This window comes from Pholcus phalangioides, unplaced genomic scaffold, assembly GCF_987345545.1.
Source record: "Pholcus phalangioides strain wild (caught in Gottingen) unplaced genomic scaffold, Ppha-v1.0 ptg000011l_1, whole genome shotgun sequence".
In the NCBI taxonomy this organism is placed as follows: domain Eukaryota; kingdom Metazoa; phylum Arthropoda; class Arachnida; order Araneae; family Pholcidae; genus Pholcus; species Pholcus phalangioides.
The window spans coordinates 28,523,649-28,546,782 of record NW_028301604.1 but is presented as its reverse complement, the minus strand read 5'-3'; the positions used below and the strand labels follow the sequence as shown (position 1 = coordinate 28,546,782).

Sequence of the window (23,134 nt, the reverse complement as noted above, 5' to 3'; positions counted from 1 at the left end):
CACGTTATCAATCTCGTCGTGAAGTTGTTGAGCTTCTCCGTAGAACCATATCACTCGCTTGGGCTGTGGTTCGATAAGTTTTTCCCTATGTTCTAAGAATTTTTTTAAAAAGTATGTTTTTCCACTTCCACTGGCACCAGCGCAGACTGCCGTGAAAGGGTGATGTAACTTTAACAGAGACATGGTAAATAATGACACGATTTTTTTCATGTAAGTGGTTTTTATTGAACAAAATTTTTCGATACAAAATTATACACTCGCACGTCATTATGCTTACTGAATCGCGAAACAATTGCTTTCATGCTCTCGCTCTTACATTTACAAAAAATATAATATATAACGTAATGTCCACACACTTTGCTGTTGACCGACTGCAGCGCCACATCGTTGTAGGTGAGTCGTTTGTATTTGCTCAGAAATGAGTTGATTTTCCCATCCACGAATTGTGAGGGCGGTCTTCCAAAAGAGTCAAAAAATTCAGCTGTCACGTTGTCGTGCAGGTATATTGCTAACCAGTGGCTTCCTTCCTCTGTATGAACGTCGGTGTTAACCACGAAAGCAGCTGGATACTTGTGAACGCCGTTTGGTAAAGTGTCGCTTGCGAATACATCTCTGAATATCTGCTTTGTGACTGGATTTGATGTCAATGCATTTTTTATCTGCTCGGAGTCCATTTAACTCGAGAAATCACACAAAACACTTCTAGCTTTGGTTATCTCGATCAAGTTTTGAAACTCGCCGTAGACTATCACAGAGATTGTTTTTTGAAGAGCTTTGGAAAATTTCAGTTCGACGCGCAAATTTCCTTGTCTGAGTAGATGTAAATGTCCGCATTCACTCTGGTCGGGAAGCAGAGAGAAACAAAACAGTGCGTATCCTCTTTTGAACTCTTCTCTCGTCAGATCAATGCCGCGATCTTCTCCAGATCTAAACAAGTTGTTGTACGCTCTTACTATGTTCCCCGTCGTGAAATTCGGCTCCAAAGCTTTGTGAGGGACCGGACGGCCATCGACGTACACAGATATGAAATTCAAGTCGTAATGTTTGAATTCAAAGGGGTTAGTATTATATGTACCATTATATGCCTCGTTATCCACTAGCCCGATCACGACTCTGTTTGGCATCGGTCCCAGAAAAACGTTGTCTTGCACAAAGGACATGTTTCCTTTAGCAACGGAGTATACTTTACAGATCACTCTGTTGATCGGATACTTTGCCGTAGTTTTTTCCAGAGCTTTAGCATGTCCTATAGCCACAGCAGGACTTACTTTCACTTTTCGCACGAATAGGCTAGCGTGGTCTATCACTACGTTGTAATCCTCGGCCGCGGCCACTAAGCAGAACGAAGGTTTCGTGCGCACCAAACGCACCTTCATATCAACGAGATTGAGCAAAAGTCTCTGTTGAAAAAATAGCGAGCAGTGAAGTCTTCCCATCAGATCGTATGATCGACTCTTGGCGATGTATCCACCTCGTTTTTTCATTCCTTCATTGTTCTCGAGATTGTTCATGTATCCAGCGGTGTCTTTGATATAACCCTCCATAGCGAGGGGTCCATTTTTAGCGTCCTGGCCATAATTCAGCAGAGTCTCAATGTAGGCGCGATAAGGGTAAGTGTGGGAAGAGTTTGTGATGTTCCGACCGTTCAGAGTGATGTCTATCTGAGAAAACAATGAATGTAGAAGCAAATTTACTGGTGCCACTAGCTCGTTTTCGGGCAGTGGCGTATCGTCTCCTTTCGTCACTCGCACTCGAACATGTAATTGGGTAGCAGACAGGTCCATGTAATTTTCAGCGCATCCAGTCACGTTGAATTCCAAAGGAGCACCAATATCCTTTATGCTAGATAGAGGTAGAAACTCGATCCATTCACCTCCTTCTATTGCGGTCTGTGTGGGTGGAAGCGAGAAGAGATCGACTTCGCTCTTCAGGCATTCGGACGAGTGTTCCATTATCATAGCCATGTTAATCGAAAATGTCAGGTGTTGACGCTTTCCTCACTCTCTTGCGAATGACTCTATTCTTCACTTTACGCTTTCTTTTATGACCGCCTAACATCTTCTTGAGCTTTCCAGAGGCCTTGTCTGTCAGCATTCTACCCGCTTCTTTCGCTCTCTCGGTTGCAGCCATTCTAGCGTCTCTTCCCTGAACCAAATCGTTGGCGAAATCTACACCAGAACGAAGCACTTGTTTGCCAAGCGCTCTCGCACCGCTCTTGAACAGGGGAATAGCTGACCTGAAAAGAGAGCCGAATATAGAACCGATACCATATCCGCGCTGCAGGTTTGAACCTTGATAATATGAGAGTCCATGACCGGCTTGATTGAGGTAGTGGTGCGTCACGCTATCGACGCAGCATCTATATTGCTTATATGGCATTTTCACAGATGTTTCAATCGGAAGTGAAGTTTCACTATCACCTTTCCACGCTCGAATGATACAAAACGTCCCGTGTGCGTCTTTATATAAATGTGAATCGTCTCGAAAGTTTTCCTCGCAAGCCCAACGTAGTGACCCCTTTCAAAAGAGGCGTTAACGATCTCTCCGTCTTGGCCCGTAACCTTGACAATTTTTAACAGTGGTGAGTAAATGTTTCCAACAACCTGGGGTTCAACAATATCACAATATACGTATAACAAGCGAAAGTCTAGTTTAACGTCCGACACTGAAACACCTTCGAGGAGAGGACCCTTTAATTCACCAGGTTCGAATCCCAGGATTTCAGCTATGCCGGAGTGAAGAATAAGTCTGGCACTTTTCTTGAGGTTGCGGTTGAACGTTATAACTATCTTATCTTGAAAATTTTGAGAGATGGCTTTTATCAATTCTTGAGTAGTCTCGTAATAACCACACGGGATTCTTCCACTCTTAAGTAATCCTGTTCCAACATCGAATTCGAAAGAATTTGTTTGTTCCGTGATGTTGTGGAATGCGTGAGGAAAGATTAATTCGGATAAGGCAACCTCGTAATCCGAAGAAAAACTGATTGAGTTTGGCAACTTCACCACAAATTCGAAAGCTTGTTTTCCGGGAAAAAATCAGGAGAGGCGTCGCTGGGGAGGGTGATGTAGAAGGAAGACATCTTTTTCAAATAATGGGCTGCTTCCGCTTGCGTAACCGATATTTATAGCTCGACCCACGAATTAAATTTGTCGGGATAATTTTGCCACTTCACCAAGAATTCCGTCTTTCCTTTATTCTTTCTCTTTCTGATCACTTTCTCGATGGGAAAAGTCTCTTCGGGTTTCGCTTTGACCATTTCTTCAGCGTAAAATGTTCCCTTGATTCTCTGACCCATCAAATCCTTTAATCTATAGACCGGTATTTCTCTCGGTACGCACTCGTCAACCACAAAGATTTCATGTGAGAAGTTTGATTCGTAGCCCTTTTCAAACACATGCTTCGAGCGAGTGATACGAACGTGATCACCGACTTGAAATTTTATCGTTGTTTTATGCAGTTTTTTCGCATACAACGTTCTCCAAACAAGGTCTTCATTATGTTTACCGACTTGAACGGGTTGCATCTTGATACTGCTGTGATAAGTCCTGTTGTAACTAAATAAAAAGTCCTCGATGACGTCCACATACTTGTATGTGTTCTTGGTAGTAAAGTATTTCCACATTCGTGTTTTAAGCGATCTATTAAAACGTTCTATAACAGCGGCTTTGATATCGTCATTTTGAGAAGTGAAAAATCTCACTCCTAGCTTCTTCAAAAAGTCTTGAAACATATTATTAAGAAATTCTTTTCCTTTGTCAGTCTGGAGCACGTCTGGTTTCCGCTCGGAGAAAATATTTGAGAAAGCCGTGGTAATGCTTTTTCCAGTTTTATCTCTGAGCGGGGCAGCCCAAGCATACTTTGAAAACACGTCTATGCATGTCAATAAATATTGATTACCGTCATTATAACGAGCGAGACTTCTCATGTCAACGAGATCTGCCTGAAACTGTTTATCGATACCGGCTACTATTGTTCTGTTGCGTGGGAACTTTTTCCTTCTGTTCTTGTGTAGCCCTTCTCTCCTTCTAACCATTCCCGAATTTTTTTTCTAGATTTTTTCGTAACATGTTGTATAGAGTTGACACCCCCGAAGCTTGCGGGTTGCTTCGGCTCCCGATAAAACTTATCCATGAATGGTTGTCATTCATACTTGCAATATGCTTATATATTTATTTATTATTTTATTTTATTTTTCATTACAGGATAATCGCCACCTCTGCGAAACTTGCGGGAAATGCTTTGCGTTGAGGAAAAATCTCAACCAACACAAGAAGATCCACATGGGAGAAAAACCGTTCAAATGCGAGCGCTGCCCGGTTGCATTTACCAGGAGCAACGACTTGAAACGCCATATATACTAAAGAAGCATCGGCAGGACGGAGGATCCAGCAGAGCTAGCGGATCACCACCACCCAACGGACCGCCACCACCTAACGGACCACCACCACCCAACGGACCACCACCACCACCAGGGCCTAGCGGATCACCACCACCCAACGGAGCCCTCAACGACGTCTTCGTGACTCACAACATCCCTCCCGATGAGGGTCAAGATCGGGACATGCATCTCTTCCTCATCAGCGTAAGGGATAGGCTTCTCTCCCTATTGAGAGAAGCTATTCATCGTCAACGTGCCATCAAGTGGGACGTTGTGGTCACAGCGGTGTTTTCGCGAAGAGGCGCGGATGGTGAAGAGGAGTTGACTAACGCATACTTACGCAGCAAGATGGCTACCGCTCTCGCGGCTGGAGTACTCGAGACGCAACTGGGTGTAGCCTTCGAAAAGGTGAAGAAATCTACAGAAGATTTCGAAGGAAGCGGCAGCGGTTGGGTTCTTGATCAGATCATCTGCCTCGAGCTCAACATCGCTCGCTACCAACCGCTGGCGCCAGCGAGCTACATTCCACTCCCACAGTGGATAGCTCGCAAAAAAGCTGTCCTCAACATCAAGAATCAAGATCAAAAGTGTTTTCTTTGGTCTGTGCTCGCTGCCCTACACCCAGTGGCTAGAAAAGATAACGCCGAGCGAGTTAGCAAATACACAAATTATGAGAATGAGTTGGATACTCGCGGTCTGATATACCCAGTGACTCTCGAACAAATATCCCGGTTTGAAAAACAGAACAACATCACAATCAACGTCTTCGGCGTGGAAGGCGAGGAGATATTCCCAGTGAGAATTACACATGAGAGGATGCCTCGGCATGTTAACTTGCTCCTCATCATGAATGAGGAAACATCTCATTACTGCCTCATTCGGAACACCAGCAGACTTTTTTCCCGCACCACTGCGCACAAAGAAACTTGTCACTATTGTGACTATTGTCTGCAGAGGTTTTCTTCTGTTGAGACCCATGCAAAACATCTCACCCAGTGTAGAGAGCATGGTGCACAAAAGGTTACATATCCCAGTGAAGACGAAAAATGGATGAGCTTCAAGAATGTTGCCTTTCAGTTACCGGTGCCCTACGTTATATATGCAGATTTTGAGGCCATCTTGCCAAAAGTGGAGTCATGCTCACCTGATCCTGCCACTTCCCATTCCATGGCGACATCGCTTCACCGTCCATGCGGTTTCGCATATGTGGTTGTTGGTCCCGATGGTGTGGCTCTCAGGAGACCCACTGTATACAGGGGAGAGGACAGTGTCCATGTATTTCTGGAAAGCATGCTGGAAGAAGAGAAGCTCATTTTGGAAAAAATCAACAACCCGGTGCCCTTGAAGATGACCATCGAGGAAGAGAGACGCTTCCAGAGCCAACAGATATGCACTATCTGTGGCAAACCTCTTGGTAGTGATCGGGTGAGAGATCATTGCCATGTTAGCGGTACATACAGATCAGCGTTACACTCCAAGTGTAACCTGCAGCTCAAGATGGCAAAGCACATCCCGGTGATTTTTCATAACCTGCAGAATTATGATGCTCACTTCATCATGGAAGGGCTTGGTCGGATCAAGGAGAAGCGGATAGAGGTCATTGGTAAAAACATGGAGAAATTTATCTCCTTCAGTTTGGGTCACCTCAGATTTCTGGATTCGTTCCAGTTTTTATCCGCTTCTCTTGATACCCTAGTGAAATCTATGAACCCCGGTGACTTTATAAATATGAAAAGAGCTTTCGGTGAGAAGACACCGCTTCTCCTTCGTAAGGGAGTTTATCCTTACGAATATATGACCTCCATGGATAAGTTTGACGAACCGGTGCTTCCCCCCATAGAGGCCTTTTACACCTCCTTGGGTAGGGAAAACATATCCACAGATGACTATCAGCATGCGCAACTGGTGTGGGACACCTTCCATATGCTGTCCTTAGGTGACTATCACGACTTGTATGTGGAGACAGACGTGTTGTTGCTAGCAGACATCTTTCAGAATTTTAGAAAGTTGTGTCTGAAAAACTATAAAATTGATCCCGCCCACATGTATACATCCCCTGGTCTCGCCTGGAACGCCTGTCTGAAGATGACGGGCGAAAGATTGGAACTTATAACAGATCCAGACATCCACCTGTTTCTCGAGAAAGGCATCAGAGGAGGGGTTTCATGCATCACTAGAAGACACAGTCGAGCCAACAACCCAATGGTTCCAGGATTCAACCCCGGTGAGAAGAAAAAATGGATCATATATTGGGACGTCAACAACTTGTATGGCAAATGTATGATGGAACCCCTCCCAGTGAGTGATTTCCGGTGGATGACGTCTAGTGAAGTGGAGTCAACAGACTTCAACATCATCCCCGATGATAGCGCCAAGGGGTACATTTTGGAGGTTGATCTTGAATACCCGGTGAACGTTCACGACCTCCATAACGATTTCCCTTTGGCGGCTGAAAACGTGAAAATATCCGGTGATATGTACTCTGAGTACATGAGGAAAACCGGTGGGCCATCGAATCCGTGCGTCAAACTAGCTCCAAATTTGAATGATAAGGTCGCGTACGTCATCCATTATAAAAATCTGAAACTCTATACAGCGCTGGGGATACGAGTTACACCGATTCGTCGTGTCCTCGAGTTCTCTCAGCGACCATGGCTCCGCCCGTACATTGCATTCAACACCGAGAAGAGAAAGGGAGCCACCGGTGACTTTGAAAAAGATTTTTATAAGTTGATGAACAATGCAGTGTATGGGAAGTCGCTGGAGAATCTCAGGAAACATAACAACATCCACTTAGTACACAAGGAGAAGAGAGCAAAAAAATTAATCGCATCCCCAGCATTCGAAAGCTTCAAGATTATTAATAAAGACCTGGTCGTGCTAAAAATGAAGAAGACTACCATCAGGTTGGATCGCCCGATATACACCGGTGTTACTATTTTAGATTTATCGAAGCATCTGATGGTGGACTTCCACTATAATTTCGTCAAGGAAAAGTACGGCCAGGATGCGACCTTATTGTTCACCGACACGGATTCGTTGTGCTACGAAATTTATACCGATGACATTTACGAAGATATGCTGAGAGATTCCCACAAATTCGACACATCTAACTACCCCAGTGACCACAAATTGTACAGCGAGCGAAACAAGAAGGTCATCGGGGTGATGAAGGATGAGACGGCAGGGAAACCGGTGATCGAATTTGTGGGACTGCGTCCAAAGATGTATAGTTTTATTACCGGTGACTGTGAAAAAAAGACTGCGAAGGGTGTCGTGCGCTCGGTTGTCAGTAAAGAAATCAGACATGCAGATTATCTAAATTGTCTGCGCAATAATTCTTTCATGAGGCACGACATGCCTAAAATTCAATCCCGGTGTCATGTGCTGCAAACAATTCAACACCGAAAAATCAGTTTGTCGGCACATGACAATAAAAGGTATATTTTAGACGATGGCATAAGCACTTTAGCTTATGGCCATTGTAGCATCCGGTGATTTTTTTTTATATAGTTTTATTTATACACGTTGTTATTTTTCATAGTTTTTATATCTGTTTGATAGTCTTTATATTTTTTTCTGCACATTCCGGTGATTTTATTATATAATCATCTCTCGAATGAAAAGATGACTCCCTTCCCATCGTGATGCTCATCAATAAATATGGGTGTGGTGGCTTCAGTAGTGGTCTTCAATTATGTGGTAATCTTCAATTAATATAGTTGTGGTGGCTTCAGTAGTGGTGATGTTGGATATTAGTGGTGGCCTGCAATCAAAAGTGGTGGTCTTCAATTGTGTAGTGGTCTTCAATAAATATAGTTGTGTTAGTGAATGAACAGTGCTTCATGGACGCTGTATATATATTTTAATTGGTGCTGGGTTTTTTTTGTATATATATTATTTAATTGATTTTGGTGAAGGGTTTATATGTATTCTTTCTTTTGATTTTTATATTTTTGGTGTTGGGTTTTTGTGTATATATTTCATTTGCATTGATTGTGTTAGAAATAAATGGTTTTTTTTATTCATTAATCAAAGTTTCTGTCGTTATTTGCGTATCTCATTGTTTTTCTGGGAATGACCCCCTTAAAATCGGTAATTTATGGATGACCCCTCTTACTTAGGAAGATGTAATTAATCCCCTTACAGAGTGGAAAAAAGATCTCTTTCGTGAATCAGACGTTTAAGAATACACCCCTTATCAGTTTAATAATAATCGTCGATAGTGCTCGGGAAAAAAGTAATTCAGCAATGACCCCCTCTTATGACTCAAGAAAAAAAATAACGACTGACCAAGTTATCATTGCAGCTGCGGAAAGGGGGCAGCGTTGTCGTCATGGGTTGGGAGTGATCAGACACTAAAGTTTTATTTAAGAAAGACCCCTTATCACAGAAGAAAATGACTCAGGTGCTGGCTGCGGAAAAGTGGGGGATGGCTGCGGAACAGAAGGATGCGGTGGCTGCGGAATGGGGAATGGCTGCGGATGCGGCGGCTGCGGTGAGGCAGAAGCCCCTTTTTGCCCCTACTTTCGCCAATTAACCTATCCTTAAGAACGGTGAATGGATTCTCCGTTGGAGGTTGGAAAACCAAATCTGAAATACGTGTCAGAGTTTGAGAATCCAAAGCTGCCACAACATAATTGAATTTTGTTCTTTCATTCGTAATTCGAGAAATTTGGAAATTTGCTTCAATTTGAGCAAAATATAATCGTGGATTATTTGACCAAAAAGGGGGAATTTTCATCGCAACTGTAGCGACGGTTCCTTCCGGCTCTTCGTCTGTCATACTGATGGTCGGGGAAAAGGGGAGAGAGGAATACTACGCACAAATGATAGAGAGGGGCGAACGGAATAATAATGAAAAAAAAAGAAAAGGGAGAAAAACAAGGCAATAAATTTCGTGGGTGGCTGGAAACTACAAGGGGCCTTTTAAGGGAAATGAGACTTACCCATCTGGCCTGTGGAAGCAGCTATGTCGTATTATATGCATAGGCGTTGCCGACGAAAAATGTTGCGTGTTTCATCAACTGGTCACCAATTCTGTCGTTTGATGTTTGTGTGTCTTAGACATTGTACACACCTTTTTGACACAACAGATTATTTCATCATATTAAATTTATTCCGCTTAAAATATAGAAATATTTACACCATGACAACTAGGAGAGCATAACTGCGTGTGTGTTTTCTAGCTCTCTCTATCTTCTCTCTGCCCAGTCTGCATTGGCGACCGGCACACGTTATTGTCGACCGCCACAACAAGATATGTTGTGATGAGAAAAGGGGGGGGGGGGTGGTTGGTCACCAAAGGCGACAGGGGGGGGGGCAGAGCCCCCTAGTATATATATATATATATATTTGTATGTATATATACCATTTTTAGTGTATTTTCAAAAGCTCCCCCCCCCCCTCGAATGACGGCCCCGTATTTGTCAACACATTGATGGATTAGCAGGGGTTCTCAAACTGTGCCAACCTTTGTCAGGGGTGCAGTTTCGCAGTGGTCTTGACAAAGGTTTTTCAAAGAAATGCTTTTCTTACAACTGCTCTTCACATAGACGTACGCAGAATTTTCTCGGGGGGTGGGGATTCAGATTTGTTTTTCTTTCTGGGGGGTTTACGTTTTTTCCGGCAAAATAACACTATAATCTTGGCTTAAGGGGGGGGGGGAGTGTTAGAACCCCAAATCCCCCCTTTGCGTAAGGGGCTTCTAAGGGGACTTCTTCATTCACGCCAATGGCTCTTCATAAGAGAAATGGGCGGCGCGGGTGGAAAATGTTTGAGATTGAGAACCCGTTTTTTAGGAAAACGGATAAACACCGTGATGATTGCTCGTCGCTTACTAACATTATCAAAACACGGTTTCTGTTTTTTTCTCTTTCATTTTATTGTATTGAATATCTGTTATTTCCGTGGATTTGAATTGGAATGTCGTGTGTTGTGAAAGAGGCACAAGATTTTTTTCTGATGCAAATAATGAACATCTCACACACAATACATATCTCTGTATTTCTTACAAACTCGAAACCAGTTTATTGCATCATCCGCGCGTTCATTGAAATTGGTTATGTATATAACACTGCCAAAAGCAGTGCCGTGCCATCTTAAGGCATGGGCACGACCAGGGGACAGGGCCGTCTTAAGAGCATCATGGGCCCCCGGGCCAAGTGATTTTTCTGAGGCCGTACCAGGCAAATTCTTTAAAATTTCAACTATATCTCATTTTTGTGAGGCCCCTTTTCTCTTGAGGCCCCTGGGCCGTGCCCGGGTGGGTCCATGGCTTAAGACGGCACTGCCCGGGAGAACTCAAGATAAAAAAGGCTTCACAAAAGAGAGATGTGGTTGAGATTTTCGAGAATTTGCCTGGTAGGTAGGGCCTCAGAAAAATCATTTGGCCCTTGGCCCATGATGCTCTTAAGACGGCCCTGCATATAGGAGGAATCTATAATTCCGGGGTGTCATAAATAATGGATGCACTCTGATAATTTGTGATTAACGACCACGTATACATTTATCGCTAATAACAATCATTTTCATAATGATACGGTGGCCATAAAAAAATTACAGTTGCGTCATCGAGGTGTATGACGCAATTTCTCGCTTCATCTCATTAACGGTGATATTTTGTTTAGAAAGTATCGAAATTAGCTTCTGCGGATTATAGGCATGTATTTTTATTGTGTCTAACTAATTCTGTTGTGTCTCTATCTTGATTGAAGTATAATTATTTAAATCTTTATGCAATAATATTATAATATAATAACATTATGCAATAATAATATTCGAAACAACGGTTTGATACAAGAAGTCATTAAAAACATATATAAACAGGACTTGTAGTCTTTTGAGGATTAATGGATTTATTGCAGCGCTTCTCAACCTTTTTTGACCCACGGAGCCCTTTCCGGTATGTAATTTCTATGGCGGAGCCCCGTAGGCCTATTTTTTATTTATTCATCAAAGTTTCTGACCTATTTTTATTATTCAAAAATATTAATAATTATTTTTTTCAAATTTACTGGTTTTTATTATTTATTTTCCTCGAGTGGCCACGGAGCCCCTGGGAGTTCACACGGGGCCCTAAGGGCTCTACGGAGCACTAGTTGAGAACCGCTGGTTTATTGGAATCCTCCAATATTGCCAAACTGATTGATTTGGCATGAACAGGCTGGTACGGTTACTAGTTGGCGAGATGTCACTTTTCCCGCTCAAAGGCTTCTCTTCTTTACCCTTCAGAACGCCTGCGGTCATTTTCGCTCTCTCCGCCTCGCCAGTATGTGAGGGGACATCGAGATGAGCATCGATGTATTTTCTCTTTTGAAATCGCTCTCTTTGTCGACTCCCCAGTATGTGTTCGACCTAAGGCTATCAAATGGTGAACGAAGGAGCTCAAATGACAAAAAAAAAAAGAAAAAAAAAAGGCAAATACGGTCCATCGAGAGAAAACTAAACCGTATGAAGAGAATCGGACAGGATATCCATGACACTATGGCCTCCTTTTGAAGAGCTCGAGCACTTTTCAAACGAGCAGTAAGACAAGCCAAATTCAGCCCCTGGAAGAGACTCTGCTCGCAAACTAATACGGCATATGGTATTCCCTATAACAGTGGCTCTCAACCTTTGAAATCCCGCGGCCCGGTTGATTTCTTTTTTCGTGATTTCAAGGCCCGGCCATACACGACTAATGAGAAATAAATGGGTAAAAATGAAACAATAAACCACTCACGGCTCGGTTTGACCGATATCAGGGCCCGGAAGGTTGAGAAACTCTGCCCTATAAGACAATATTTCGGTCCAGGTGAATGCAGATGCAACTCCCAGGGCAGTCCAGCTCCCCACCAAAACATATAGTGGAGCAACATATGGCAAGCCTTTTCCAGAGTTGTGTACATCAGTACCGTTAGAAAACGACCATCTGAACAGCCCTCTTTCAGAGCCACCATTTGAGGAACATAAGGACTTACGAATAATAAATAGACTCAACCCGAAAAAAGCAGCAGGGCCAGACAATCTCACCAATCGCATCGTACAAGCCATTGTACGTGCCAATATTCACTATTTCAAAAATTTCTTGCCACTGCTTACAACACTCTGTACTTTCCACCCCAGCATTCAAACCTTGAAGGCTGGTGCTTCATCCCAAGAGAGGACTTGGCGTAACCAACTACATTCGTCCCATTACGCTGACTTCCAACTTGGGAGAGGTGCCCGAAAAACTTCTTATGCAAAGATTTTCCTACTATGTTGAGCGGGACGGCCTCCTTTTCATCCTCTTCAATTTGGTTTGCGTATGGGTCGCACAACGGATGACGCCTTTCATCATCTAATGGAACAGATTGAGAATAGGAGGAAGGAGCATCCACTCACAGCCGTTATCTCCCTCGAAGAAGTGTGCGTCATGAGATAATACCTAATAAATTTCGAAGGATGTCTATTTCTCTTCAGCTATGAAAAATTTTTGGGAAAATTTTTACGGAACGCACCATACTCTCAACACAAGTACAGCACCACCATCCAAGACATTAGTTCGAGGTTGCCCCGGGACTCATGTAGTGGGCCCACTTTTTGGAATACTGCATTCGATACATTACTTCGACTCCAGTGGTCTCCAGGGGTCACAGCACAAGCCTTTGCCGATGACTTCCTTCTCTTGGTGTCTGCTACGGAACCCATTGAAATTACAGCCTCTGCCAACGCTGCGTTGACAAAGACCTCCGAATGATTACAATAAAATGATCTTCAAGTGAAACAATCCAAATCATAATTTCTATGGCCAAAAAAGAGGAAATAGAGGCCCACTATGAAAATTAATCAGTAACGAATTAAGTTTGCCAAAAAATGTCTCAAAATTTTAGATAAATGGTTCGACAACAAGCTAAATTTTTTAGTAAAATTTCAGCGTGTGCTAAAACGCACACGCACATTACTTACTTAGAAAAACGACCAATACCCTGGATCATTTCATCGGGTGCAGAGTGGGGATACCATCGTAATCTGAAGAATACCCTCTACAGAACTATGCTGTATCGACAGATTGCCTTTGGGGCTCCCATCTGGTTTTCATCTCCCTCTGCTCGGCTAGTGGCAAAGTCCACTCACCATCTCTTACCACTGTTTTTCTCTTGAGGATTGGTCTACTTCACAGTTCTTGTGGAAGAAAAGAATCGCCGGGAGCCCGCTGTGTCTCCAGGAGATAGAAAATCTCTTCGCCTTCCTGGAATCCAATTTGAGGCTACTGCATGTGAACCAGATTTCCAATCCTCCGTCATCATATGATGAATCAAGAAAATTGATGCATGGTACGAGCTACCAAGTACAAGAGCTAAGGGTCGTCTGACGCAAGCAACATCATAAATTCATCGTAATTTCAAGCGTCTTTTTTCATATAGAAAGGCTGATCTTAAGCGGGTGGGGAAACTGGACTGGGATGTGTTTTCTTCCCCCAGATAGTTGATGATGAACTAGGATGTGTACTATTTTCGCTTGTCATCATTGAGTTACATGGACTAGGATGTGTTGCCTATGTGCAATGTCCCTAGACTTGTATCACTTTTCCTACCAATGTGCCTAAGTCAGCTTTTTAATGATGTATATTCTTTTATTTCTGTTCTGTACGTGTTGTTTTGCAACAGCTATGCACAATAATTCTCCAGAGTGTAATGTTATGCACAATTCGCAAATTTAATTATTCGTACAATGTTTTCGCACCATTTTATTTTTTATATACTGTATTTTGTTTTCTGATCTTATCCTGTATGCAATATTTCGAACCATGTTTGCATTTGAACTATCTTGCTTGTTTAAATTAATACAATTTCTGACTTGGGACCCGTGATGTCACCATGTGGTCTGCCACGAATGTTGTCTTCGTGTGAGTTTTTTTTTTTTTGCTGTCCAGCGCTTCCCCCATACGTTAGACGTTCCTCAGGAATGTTAACGTGGGGGCGCGTTCGGTTTAATAAAGTATAAGTGCGAAGCAAAAAAAAAAAAAAAAAAAAACCAGAAAAATCAATTGCTCGAGCTGATAACAGAAAAACAGCACACGAAGTTTCAAAACACATAATATAGAAAACTGGAATGCATTAAACATGTAAAAAATTTCATTTAATTGTAAGAACCAGAATGAAAGATCAGAATGAAAAACATCTTTATGGGTTGTTTTTTTTCAGCCATCTGCTTCAATACAAATACAAAACCACAACAGGCAAAATGCCCAACGAAGTGCTGAAGAAAAAAGACATTTTTTTTTCGTTGTGCATTCTGCCTGTTGTGTTCTTGTATTTGTATTTGACATGCAGAAAATTTCTCTGTTCGCATCCCATGAAATTGTTCTCATTAAAAATAAAATTCTCATCACAGTGACCTCCTGTGGGGCGGTGGAAAACATGGATCAAGATCATAGTTTCCCAACCTTTTTGTCCCATCACCCCGCTTCTTCAGAAATTTTTTCCTCTATCGCCCCCCATATCTAACCCATAGGATTCTATGTTATACCCGTGGCTTCTACCCCCCCCCCCGGGACATTCTATCGCCCACAGGGGACATTAAGAATCACTGATCTAAATCATAGGTTCCCAACCTTTTTGGAATTAGCACCCCCCCCCCCCCAGTAAACTACATTGTACATAATATATTGAAAACAAGGACAAGTTTTTAAATTAATTTATTGATTTAATTGGTATTTATAATACCAACCTCTAATACAACATGCATAGATGCACTTGGTCCACTTCACTGTAGCACGCGCCCAGGAAACGCGCGCAGATCTATATGGCCTTGAATTTTCTGCAGTGCTGTCCTAAACGCCAACTCAATAGCATCGTTTGTATGGAAAATGAAAAAATAAGAGAGAAAACCTCCACCCACCAAAGCCAAGTTTTTCACTGAACCTTTTCCAAACAAACCTAATTTGGCGGGAAAACTGGCAACTCTGCTTGCGAAAAATCGCAAAGGATTATGGGAAAAGGGTATGCGCAGCGAAACTCCCCAAGAGGATGTAAATCAACACTAGCCATAGAGAGTGTGTGTGCTATAGAAGGTGTTGATGTAAATATAGTATTTCTTCCTCTCTTTTCTTTACTCTTCTCCCTACGAGTGGAAAAAAGTCAAGTCGACGTCAGAACTGTTAATGCTATCGCAATATTGCACATGTAAACCGGGCTAATATGACTTGAACACAAAATGCCCCCCCCCCCCCCCACAGACTTCTCAGCGCCACCGGTGGGCGGTAGCGCTCAAGTTGGGAACCACTGATCTAGTTAAAAAAAAATATTGGCGACAGCGTCCATCACGAGATGGCGCTGTCCCCATCATGAAGCAGAAACGCGCATGTGCAGATGTGGTGGCGGGAATGTGCGTCCCGCCGTCTTAATTTCTTCGAGTACACTGAATCTCTGAGGAAAATGGATACTATGCAAAAAAAGTTTTACGATCTTCTAAATCAGTCAGTTGAAAATAAGGATGTTAACAACTTTTATTTGACGAATGAGAAATATAATTCAGTGTTGCATGAAGTGAAAGAAGCTAAAAGAGCAAAAATTAAACAAACTGCCGCTGTGGTGGTCGAGTGGTTATAGTGCCGGACTCGTGATGCGAGGATCCGGGTACGAACCCCACAGTGGTGGTCGGCTGAAGTTGGTTTTCTGTGGTTCCCAACTTCAAGGCGCAAATGCGAGCCGATCTCCCCGTTTAAAAGTCTCGCCACAGAGAGCAACAGTCCTACAACGGTAAATCATCCAACCATAACACTTCACTCATAGTTAGTAAAACTGGGGCAGATGACAGCACTACACATAACAAGCATTACACAGAAACAAACTTTACGTCAGGTTGCACTACACGTACATGCACATTCCCGCATGTACCGATTCGTTGGGGGGTTCCGCGGGGGGGGGGGGTGCATGTGTGGTGTAGCAGTAGTAGGTAGGGGCTCGGGGATCCATGATGTTTTCAAGTCAGCCACCTCGTTGGGCAATTTGCCTGTTGTGGCGTTGTATTTGTATTTTTGTATTTGTACTGTCCACTACAGACGTTTGAAACGTTATGATGTTCTTCGCATAGGAGGAGAAGATAAGCTTATAGTGCCTCTGTCCGCAGAAAATAAAGAAATCATCTACTACGTGACTTTCGATGAATTGTTCAAAGTTATAGATGAAGCTCATATCGCAGTTGGCCACGGCGGCAGAATCCGAATGATCAAAGAACTGAACCATAAGTATAAGAACGTGACTGTAGAGTCAATTGTAAAGTATTTACGAATTTGTGAACCATGTCAAAAAAAAAACAAAAAAGTTTGAGAAAAAGGTCTTGTTGTTAAGCCCATTCTACATGATGAGATGAACTCAAGATGCCAAATTGATTTGATTGACATGCAGTCGAACCCAGACGGTGAAATGAAATTCATTTTTGTTTATCAAGACCATTTAACGAAGTTCGTTCTTCTCCGACCCTTAAAAAACAAAAAAGCTGAGGAAGTTGCTCATCATCTGTTGGATATTTTCACAACTTTTGATGCACCAAACATTCTTCACTCCGACAACGGAAGAGAATTTTGTAACCAGATAATAAATCGTTTGTGTGCAATGTGGAAGGATCTGAAAATAGTGCACGGTAAACCGCGACACAGTGAGTCACAAGGTTCTGTTGAGCGTGCCAACCAAGATGTTGAGAACATGTTGGCTACATGAATGGAGAGGAACAACTCAACAAAGTGGTCGGACGGTTTGAGATTCATTCAAGCGATGAAAAATAGAGCCTATCACGACGGCATCAAATGTTCTCCTTATGAAGCCATGTTTGGAGTTTCTATGAAACTGGGAATCGCAAGCTGTGCTATCCCACAAAAGTTCACAAGCAATATGACAACCGAAGAAGATTTAGAAAAAATCATTGTAGATTGTGAACAAAAGAGTGACGTAGAAAATGTTGAAGACGGAAATGAACCAGCATGTAATGAAACAGAAAACACTGAAACCACGGAAGTGAGCGCATCCCCGAGTGACAAAACTGCAAAAGAAGAAACCCCTAATACAGCAATTACAGCTGTTGACCGAGCTGAAAAAGTAAAACGGTTCCGGGAGATCGCAAGAGACGGGCTTGCGAAACAAGCGAAAAAAATGAAAGAAACGTCCTCCAAAATGCTCCAAAAACCAACACTCGGACAAAATGTGATATTGAAGGTGCCGGACATTGATAGAGCAATGGATCCGAAATCCATAAGCTGTAATCCATCCAGCTGTAATTACAGCCGTTATAGATGGAGAATTTTATGAGCTGGACACCAAGAAGGGAAAGCTGAAAGCGTTATATACCAGGAATCAATTCACATTATGCCGAGAAAATTTTCTAAGCATTTAAGAAGTTGGAGATGAGAGAGTAAGTGTTCGTGAAGTCGTGAAAAAACTTTCTTTAGTTGGTGGACAAGGTTTTAAAAAATGCAACTGTGTAAAAAAGTGCACCTCGAAAACGTGCTTATGTAGATCGGCCAATTTACTGTGCAACAGCAAGTGCCACAACAGCCAACCTTGCTGCAATAAATTAGTAAATATTTCGATGAATGTGATTCTGTGGCAGAGACAGTTTCTCAGTAAGTTTTTCAGACAGTTTCTCAGTCAGGGAAATTAAATCATTTATTTTAAAAGTGATAGTCTTCTACACCTCTTATATGATCCGAAAATTTCTTTACGCCAGTGTACGATATAATGTTTAGCTATAAAATCCAATATTTTCCCCTTCTTTTTCTTGTATCAATTTTTCCTGTTACCTCTTGGTGTTTTTCTCTATTGTTTTCTGACAGTGCCGTCTTAAGGCATTTGCCCACCCGGCAACGACTCGGGGGCTCAAGAGAAAAAGGGCCTCACAAAAATGAGACTTGGTTGAAATTTTTAAGAATTTGCCAGGTAGGGGGCCCCATGATGCTCTTAAGACGACCCGTTTTCTGTACTGTAAAGTTACAAGCAAGGTCGTCTTAAAAGCATTGTGAGCCCCAGGATAAAGGGATTTTTCTGAGGCTCCATAACTGGATAGAAATACTTGTCTATCAATTCATATGCTTAAACTCGCTAATTTTTTTACCATATACCAATTTTATGAGACCCCTGTTTTGTACTTGAGGCCGCCCCAGGCAGTGCACTGCTGGTTCCATGTATTAAGACGGCAACAGCTGTAAGTAAGCTCGTAAAAGCCCGAAATGAGAACATTTGTTATAATTTACGTCATCATCACCAATTAATTACAGTCCACCCATTCATAATGAAGCAGAAAACAGCGAAAACATTCACAATACGCGAAGTTTGTTGGAACAGTACCGTTTTGAAACAAATGCGTTATAGCAAAATGAGAATTTTTTATTTTAAATGAATGATACGCACTTCTTAACAATCTTAGTGTTCTTTAAACAAATATAGGTTAAATCAATTTTATTTTTTTACAATATTTGTGAATCGTTTTTTTTTCTTAGTACAGTCGACCCGTTTGTAATGAAGTCGGGAAATTGATCAAATCTATTCGTTGTACATTAGCTTCGTTATATTCATACCGACCTAGAAAATGATGCGCTAAGCAAGATAAAAAAAAAAAAAAAAAACAGACAGGACTCAACGGAAACAATAAAAACGGTTAAGGGGTCTCACTACTCTTTGACGCTTCAAAAAATCGATTTTTCAAAAATAATTTTAAAAAATTCTTCATTTCATGAGGAATCGAATGCAAAAAACCGCTTGTCGATCGGCCATTTCTTTCTTCTGCTATTTAAGAAAAAAGAATTGTAAACAAAGAAATTTAAAGGTCCTTTTAAATGGCCCTTTAAACGCCCATCTTTTGAATATAGATATTTCTCTGTTTTTCGTGACTTTTTTTCGGAGCAAGTGGAGATTTTTTTCAAGAAAAGAAAGATATTGAATCTATCTATCTTACAGACTACTTTAAAGAAGAAAAACAGAAGATAAGCACTTTATACCACTCCAGAACATTGTTTGTTTACATTCGTATGAAACCACGCTATTTCCACATCTCATTTTTATTTTTGATCTTGTTTATATTGAGTTCTTGGTAATATTGAATTTTTGAAATATACTTTTTATTAATTAGTTTCGCTTTATTCGTGGATAATGAATTCAAAGTACTTGAAGCAATGTGGGTACAGATCACGAAAGCGTAGGTTTTATGGAAACCAGCATACTCTCAAGAGTGAAAGGATGGACGACACAGCATCCACAAGTGCATCTGCAAAGAAACTGAACTTGAGTGTTCCTAGCTTCAAAATTCCACAAAGCCCTGCAACGTCTTCGATTGAAGGATATAGACTTATTGAGATATCACTATTTATTTCAAATTTAAAGAGTTTGTTGTGCTGCAAAACTTGTCATGGTGAAATTGATGTAACAGAGGGTCAAATCAGAGGCTTAGCATCAAATTTCATCATAAACTGTAGTAAATGTAAATATTTGAAGCCGATACGGTCTTCTCGAATGATTGGGAAAAACCATCATATTGCTGAGATAAACAGAAGAGCCATATATGCTATGCGCTGTTTGGGAAAAGGACTGGCGAGTCTAAAAACATTCTGTGCGACAATGAATCTTCCTTCACCTGTCACACAAAATGCATATGATAAAATTACAAATAAGATTAGAGACGCTTCTACAAATGTGGCAATAATTTCTATGAAAGAAGCTGCTGAGAATGAAATTTCTCTCACTGGATCCACAGAGATTTCTGTGAGTGGAGACGGTACCTGGAAAACTAGGGGCCACACTTCTCGGATTGGTGTGTGCACTGTGGTTGGCGCACAAAGCGGTAAAGCCATAGACACCGAAGTAATGTCAAGTTACTGTAAAAAATGTGAATTTTCTGCTTCTACTTCCCATGAATGTATTCAGAATCATGTGGGATCAGCAGGGAAGATGGAAGTTGACGGTACGAGGCGAATTTTCGAACGATCCATTGAGAGACGGGGTGTGAAATATGTGCAATACATTGGTGATGGTGATGCAAAGACATTTCTGGAAGTGAGTCGATGTAAGCCCTATGGAAAAGATGTGCCAATCGCCAAAATAGAATGTGTGGGACATGTTCAAAAGCGCATGGGGACTAGACTTCGCAAATTAAAAACCGAAATGAAAGGAGTGAAACTTGAAGATGGGAAACCGCTCAGTGGAAAAGGACGTCTAACTGACAAACTTATCGATAAGTTATCATGTTATTATGGAAATGCAATAAGAAATAACAGTGACTCGTTAGAAGATATGCGGAAAGCTGTCTGGGCAATTTACTGCCATACTTGTTCAACTGATGCTGAACCGATGCACTTCTTTTGTCCCCAAGGTTCAGACTCCTGGTGTAAGTACCAAAAATATAAACAGTCACCCAAAGGTCAAGTACATCAGTATCATCATAGGAACCCTATTCCTCCAGCGATTGCAAAACACATCAAAAAGGTTTTTATACATTTATCAGAGCCTGAGCTTCTAAAGAGATGTTTAGGAGCTAAAACTCAAAACAACAATGAGTAGCTAAACAACTTAATTTGGAAATTTTGCCCTAAAGTGTCAGGATGTGGGCGAAAAATAGCAGAAATTGCAGTCAATGAAGCTGTAATAAGTTTTAATGAGGGAGCAACTGCTAGGGCAAAGGTCCTGAGTGCACTAGGAATGGAGCCTGGTTGTTTTTTTCATACAGCAGCTACGAAAGCAGATCAGCAGCGTGTGCGAGTTGCTGAAAGACGTGCTGACTTGACCACATTAGAGGCCAGGAGAGCAAGACGAATGCATGAAAGTGAAGCAAATAAACATATCCTTGACCAAGAAGGTTTGGTGTATCAAAAGGGGCACTTTTGATTGAGTGAAAACAAAAAGTATGCAAATTACACTTTAAAAAAACTTTGAACGCGATTTACTCAGAATGTAGTTTTTGGAGTTTATCCGTAAGATAAAAGGAAAACTATTGGACTAAATTTGCTGAAACTTTGCAAGAATGTTTATATAACATATACTAGTAGAATAGACCTCAGTTGTAGATATCCGACAATTTTTTCAATTTTTATAAATTTATACATTTTCAAAAAAATAGTAAATTTTGAAAATTTGTGTTTAAAATTTTTTTTTAAATAGTTCCTTTTTGTCAATTGCCACAATAGAGGTCTATTCGATTTGGGCATTCACATAGTTTAATTTCGTGCCACAAAATTTAATTTATCTGATTTTTTTCATTGACAATCTTACGGATGGTGGGATACTGCGGTTTAAAAAATCTGGAATATTTGTTTAATTTAAATTTTTTTTAAAAAAAGTATACAAACAAGAGTGACAAATAAAAAATTTTTATGAATATATGAAATGTTCTTAACAACATATAAAGTTTTTGAATTGATTGAGTGATATTTACTATTTAAGAAAACCACTCAAAGTAAGGGAACATTTTTCTCCTTTTTTCGTACTGAAAGAGTCGTGAGACCCCTTAACCAAAGAAGTATTTTAAGTAAATACCAAATTTTGAAGTGATATTTGAAGTAAATACAAAAAAAAAACAACCTGATGTAACGTTTCCTAGTACAAAAAAAGAAGAAAAGGGCCATTATCAACTGCACCTAAGCGTTGTACAGAGTAAATTGTCAGATAAGAAGGTTCAGGTAAGAATACAAAGACATTTGTAGACAATTCCTGTTTAACAAGCGCTTGAAAATGTATAAAATATTGTCGTACTTCGCTGAAATCGTTTTTCGTTGATGAGAAGATAACTAAGTCGAAAATTATGTTTAGCACAATTTGTTGAAGGCCTCAAAGTTATCGGGGCCATAAGGAATGGGAAAGAGGAGACACGCGATTGGTCTGGGACATTTTAGGAGGCTTCTTCAACCGGACGGTAGCTCCACCAAACCTGAAATACAGCAGAAATTTCATTTGTCTATAAAAAACTAACACAGTTGTTGAAATTCAGATTGAGAAGACGAGATCGCTCTCTGTCATTTATAAGACATTCCTGTTTTTAGCGTTTCTACCTGTTCTGTGAAATAAATGTGTGACGTCCTGCATTTTGTTTCATTGTCTCCTCATTTCAAGGACTTGTGAGAGAAATTATCCGGAAGACTAATAGGGAATTCACGGAGCATATGAAAAAACCTCTTAGTAGATGAAAATTCGTAATATCTATGCTCGCTATAAAGTGATTCCTATTGCTTTACCAAATTGTTCATAAGAAGTGCGCTCGATGATGTTTTTCAATAATTTCATGATTCTTAGTAAATAACTACTTGATTAATTATGATTTTCATCATCCGGATCATTGTGATTAATGAATCAAAAATTTTTAAGTATATTAAAATTGGAAAATTCACAGTTTTACTAAATTTCACTATTCTGAATGACTAATTAGTTAATGAATTATGATTTCAATTAGCATTGGGATCGTTTCATTAATGAATGGCAGGCTCACAATTTTTTTTTTTGCCGCTGTGGTGGTCGAGTGGTTATAGTGACGGACTCGCGATGCGAGGATCCGCGTTCGAACCCCACAGTGGTGGTCGGCTGAAGTTGGTTTTCTGTGGTTCCCAACTTCAAGGCGCGAATGCGAGCCGATCTCCCCGTTAAAAAGTCTCGCCACAGAGAGCAACAGGCTTACAACGTTACAAATATTCAATCATAACACTTCACTCACAATTTGAAGTATAGATGGCAGCACTGAAATATCATACACAACACTAGCTACACACTCAGACTGTTAGGTGCACTCACTTTGTTCCAGACTCTGCCACGAAGCTGG

The 23,134-nt window shown here is 41.1% G+C and overlaps 2 protein-coding genes and 1 pseudogene across 2 annotated transcripts; 2 read left to right on the top strand and 1 right to left on the bottom strand.

The window, feature by feature from the left end:
- Positions 1 to 674: 674 nt before the first annotated feature.
- On the bottom strand, positions 675 to 1,964 carry LOC149080311 (uncharacterized protein F54H12.2-like). Its single transcript, XM_089238708.1, has one exon. The coding sequence runs from the start codon at positions 1,962 to 1,964 to the stop codon at positions 675 to 677; it is 1,290 nt and encodes a 429-aa protein (XP_089094834.1).
- A 2,273-nt stretch (positions 1,965 to 4,237) lies between these two features.
- LOC149080310 (uncharacterized) lies at positions 4,238 to 17,064 on the top strand. The gene is made up of 3 exons (XM_089238647.1): positions 4,238 to 7,608; positions 16,407 to 16,620; positions 16,810 to 17,064. The coding sequence occupies exons 1-3, from the start codon at positions 4,238 to 4,240 to the stop codon at positions 17,062 to 17,064; spliced, it is 3,840 nt and encodes a 1,279-aa protein (XP_089094773.1).
- LOC149080309 (uncharacterized) lies at positions 17,065 to 21,712 on the top strand (annotated as a pseudogene).
- Positions 21,713 to 23,134: the final 1,422 nt, after the last annotated feature.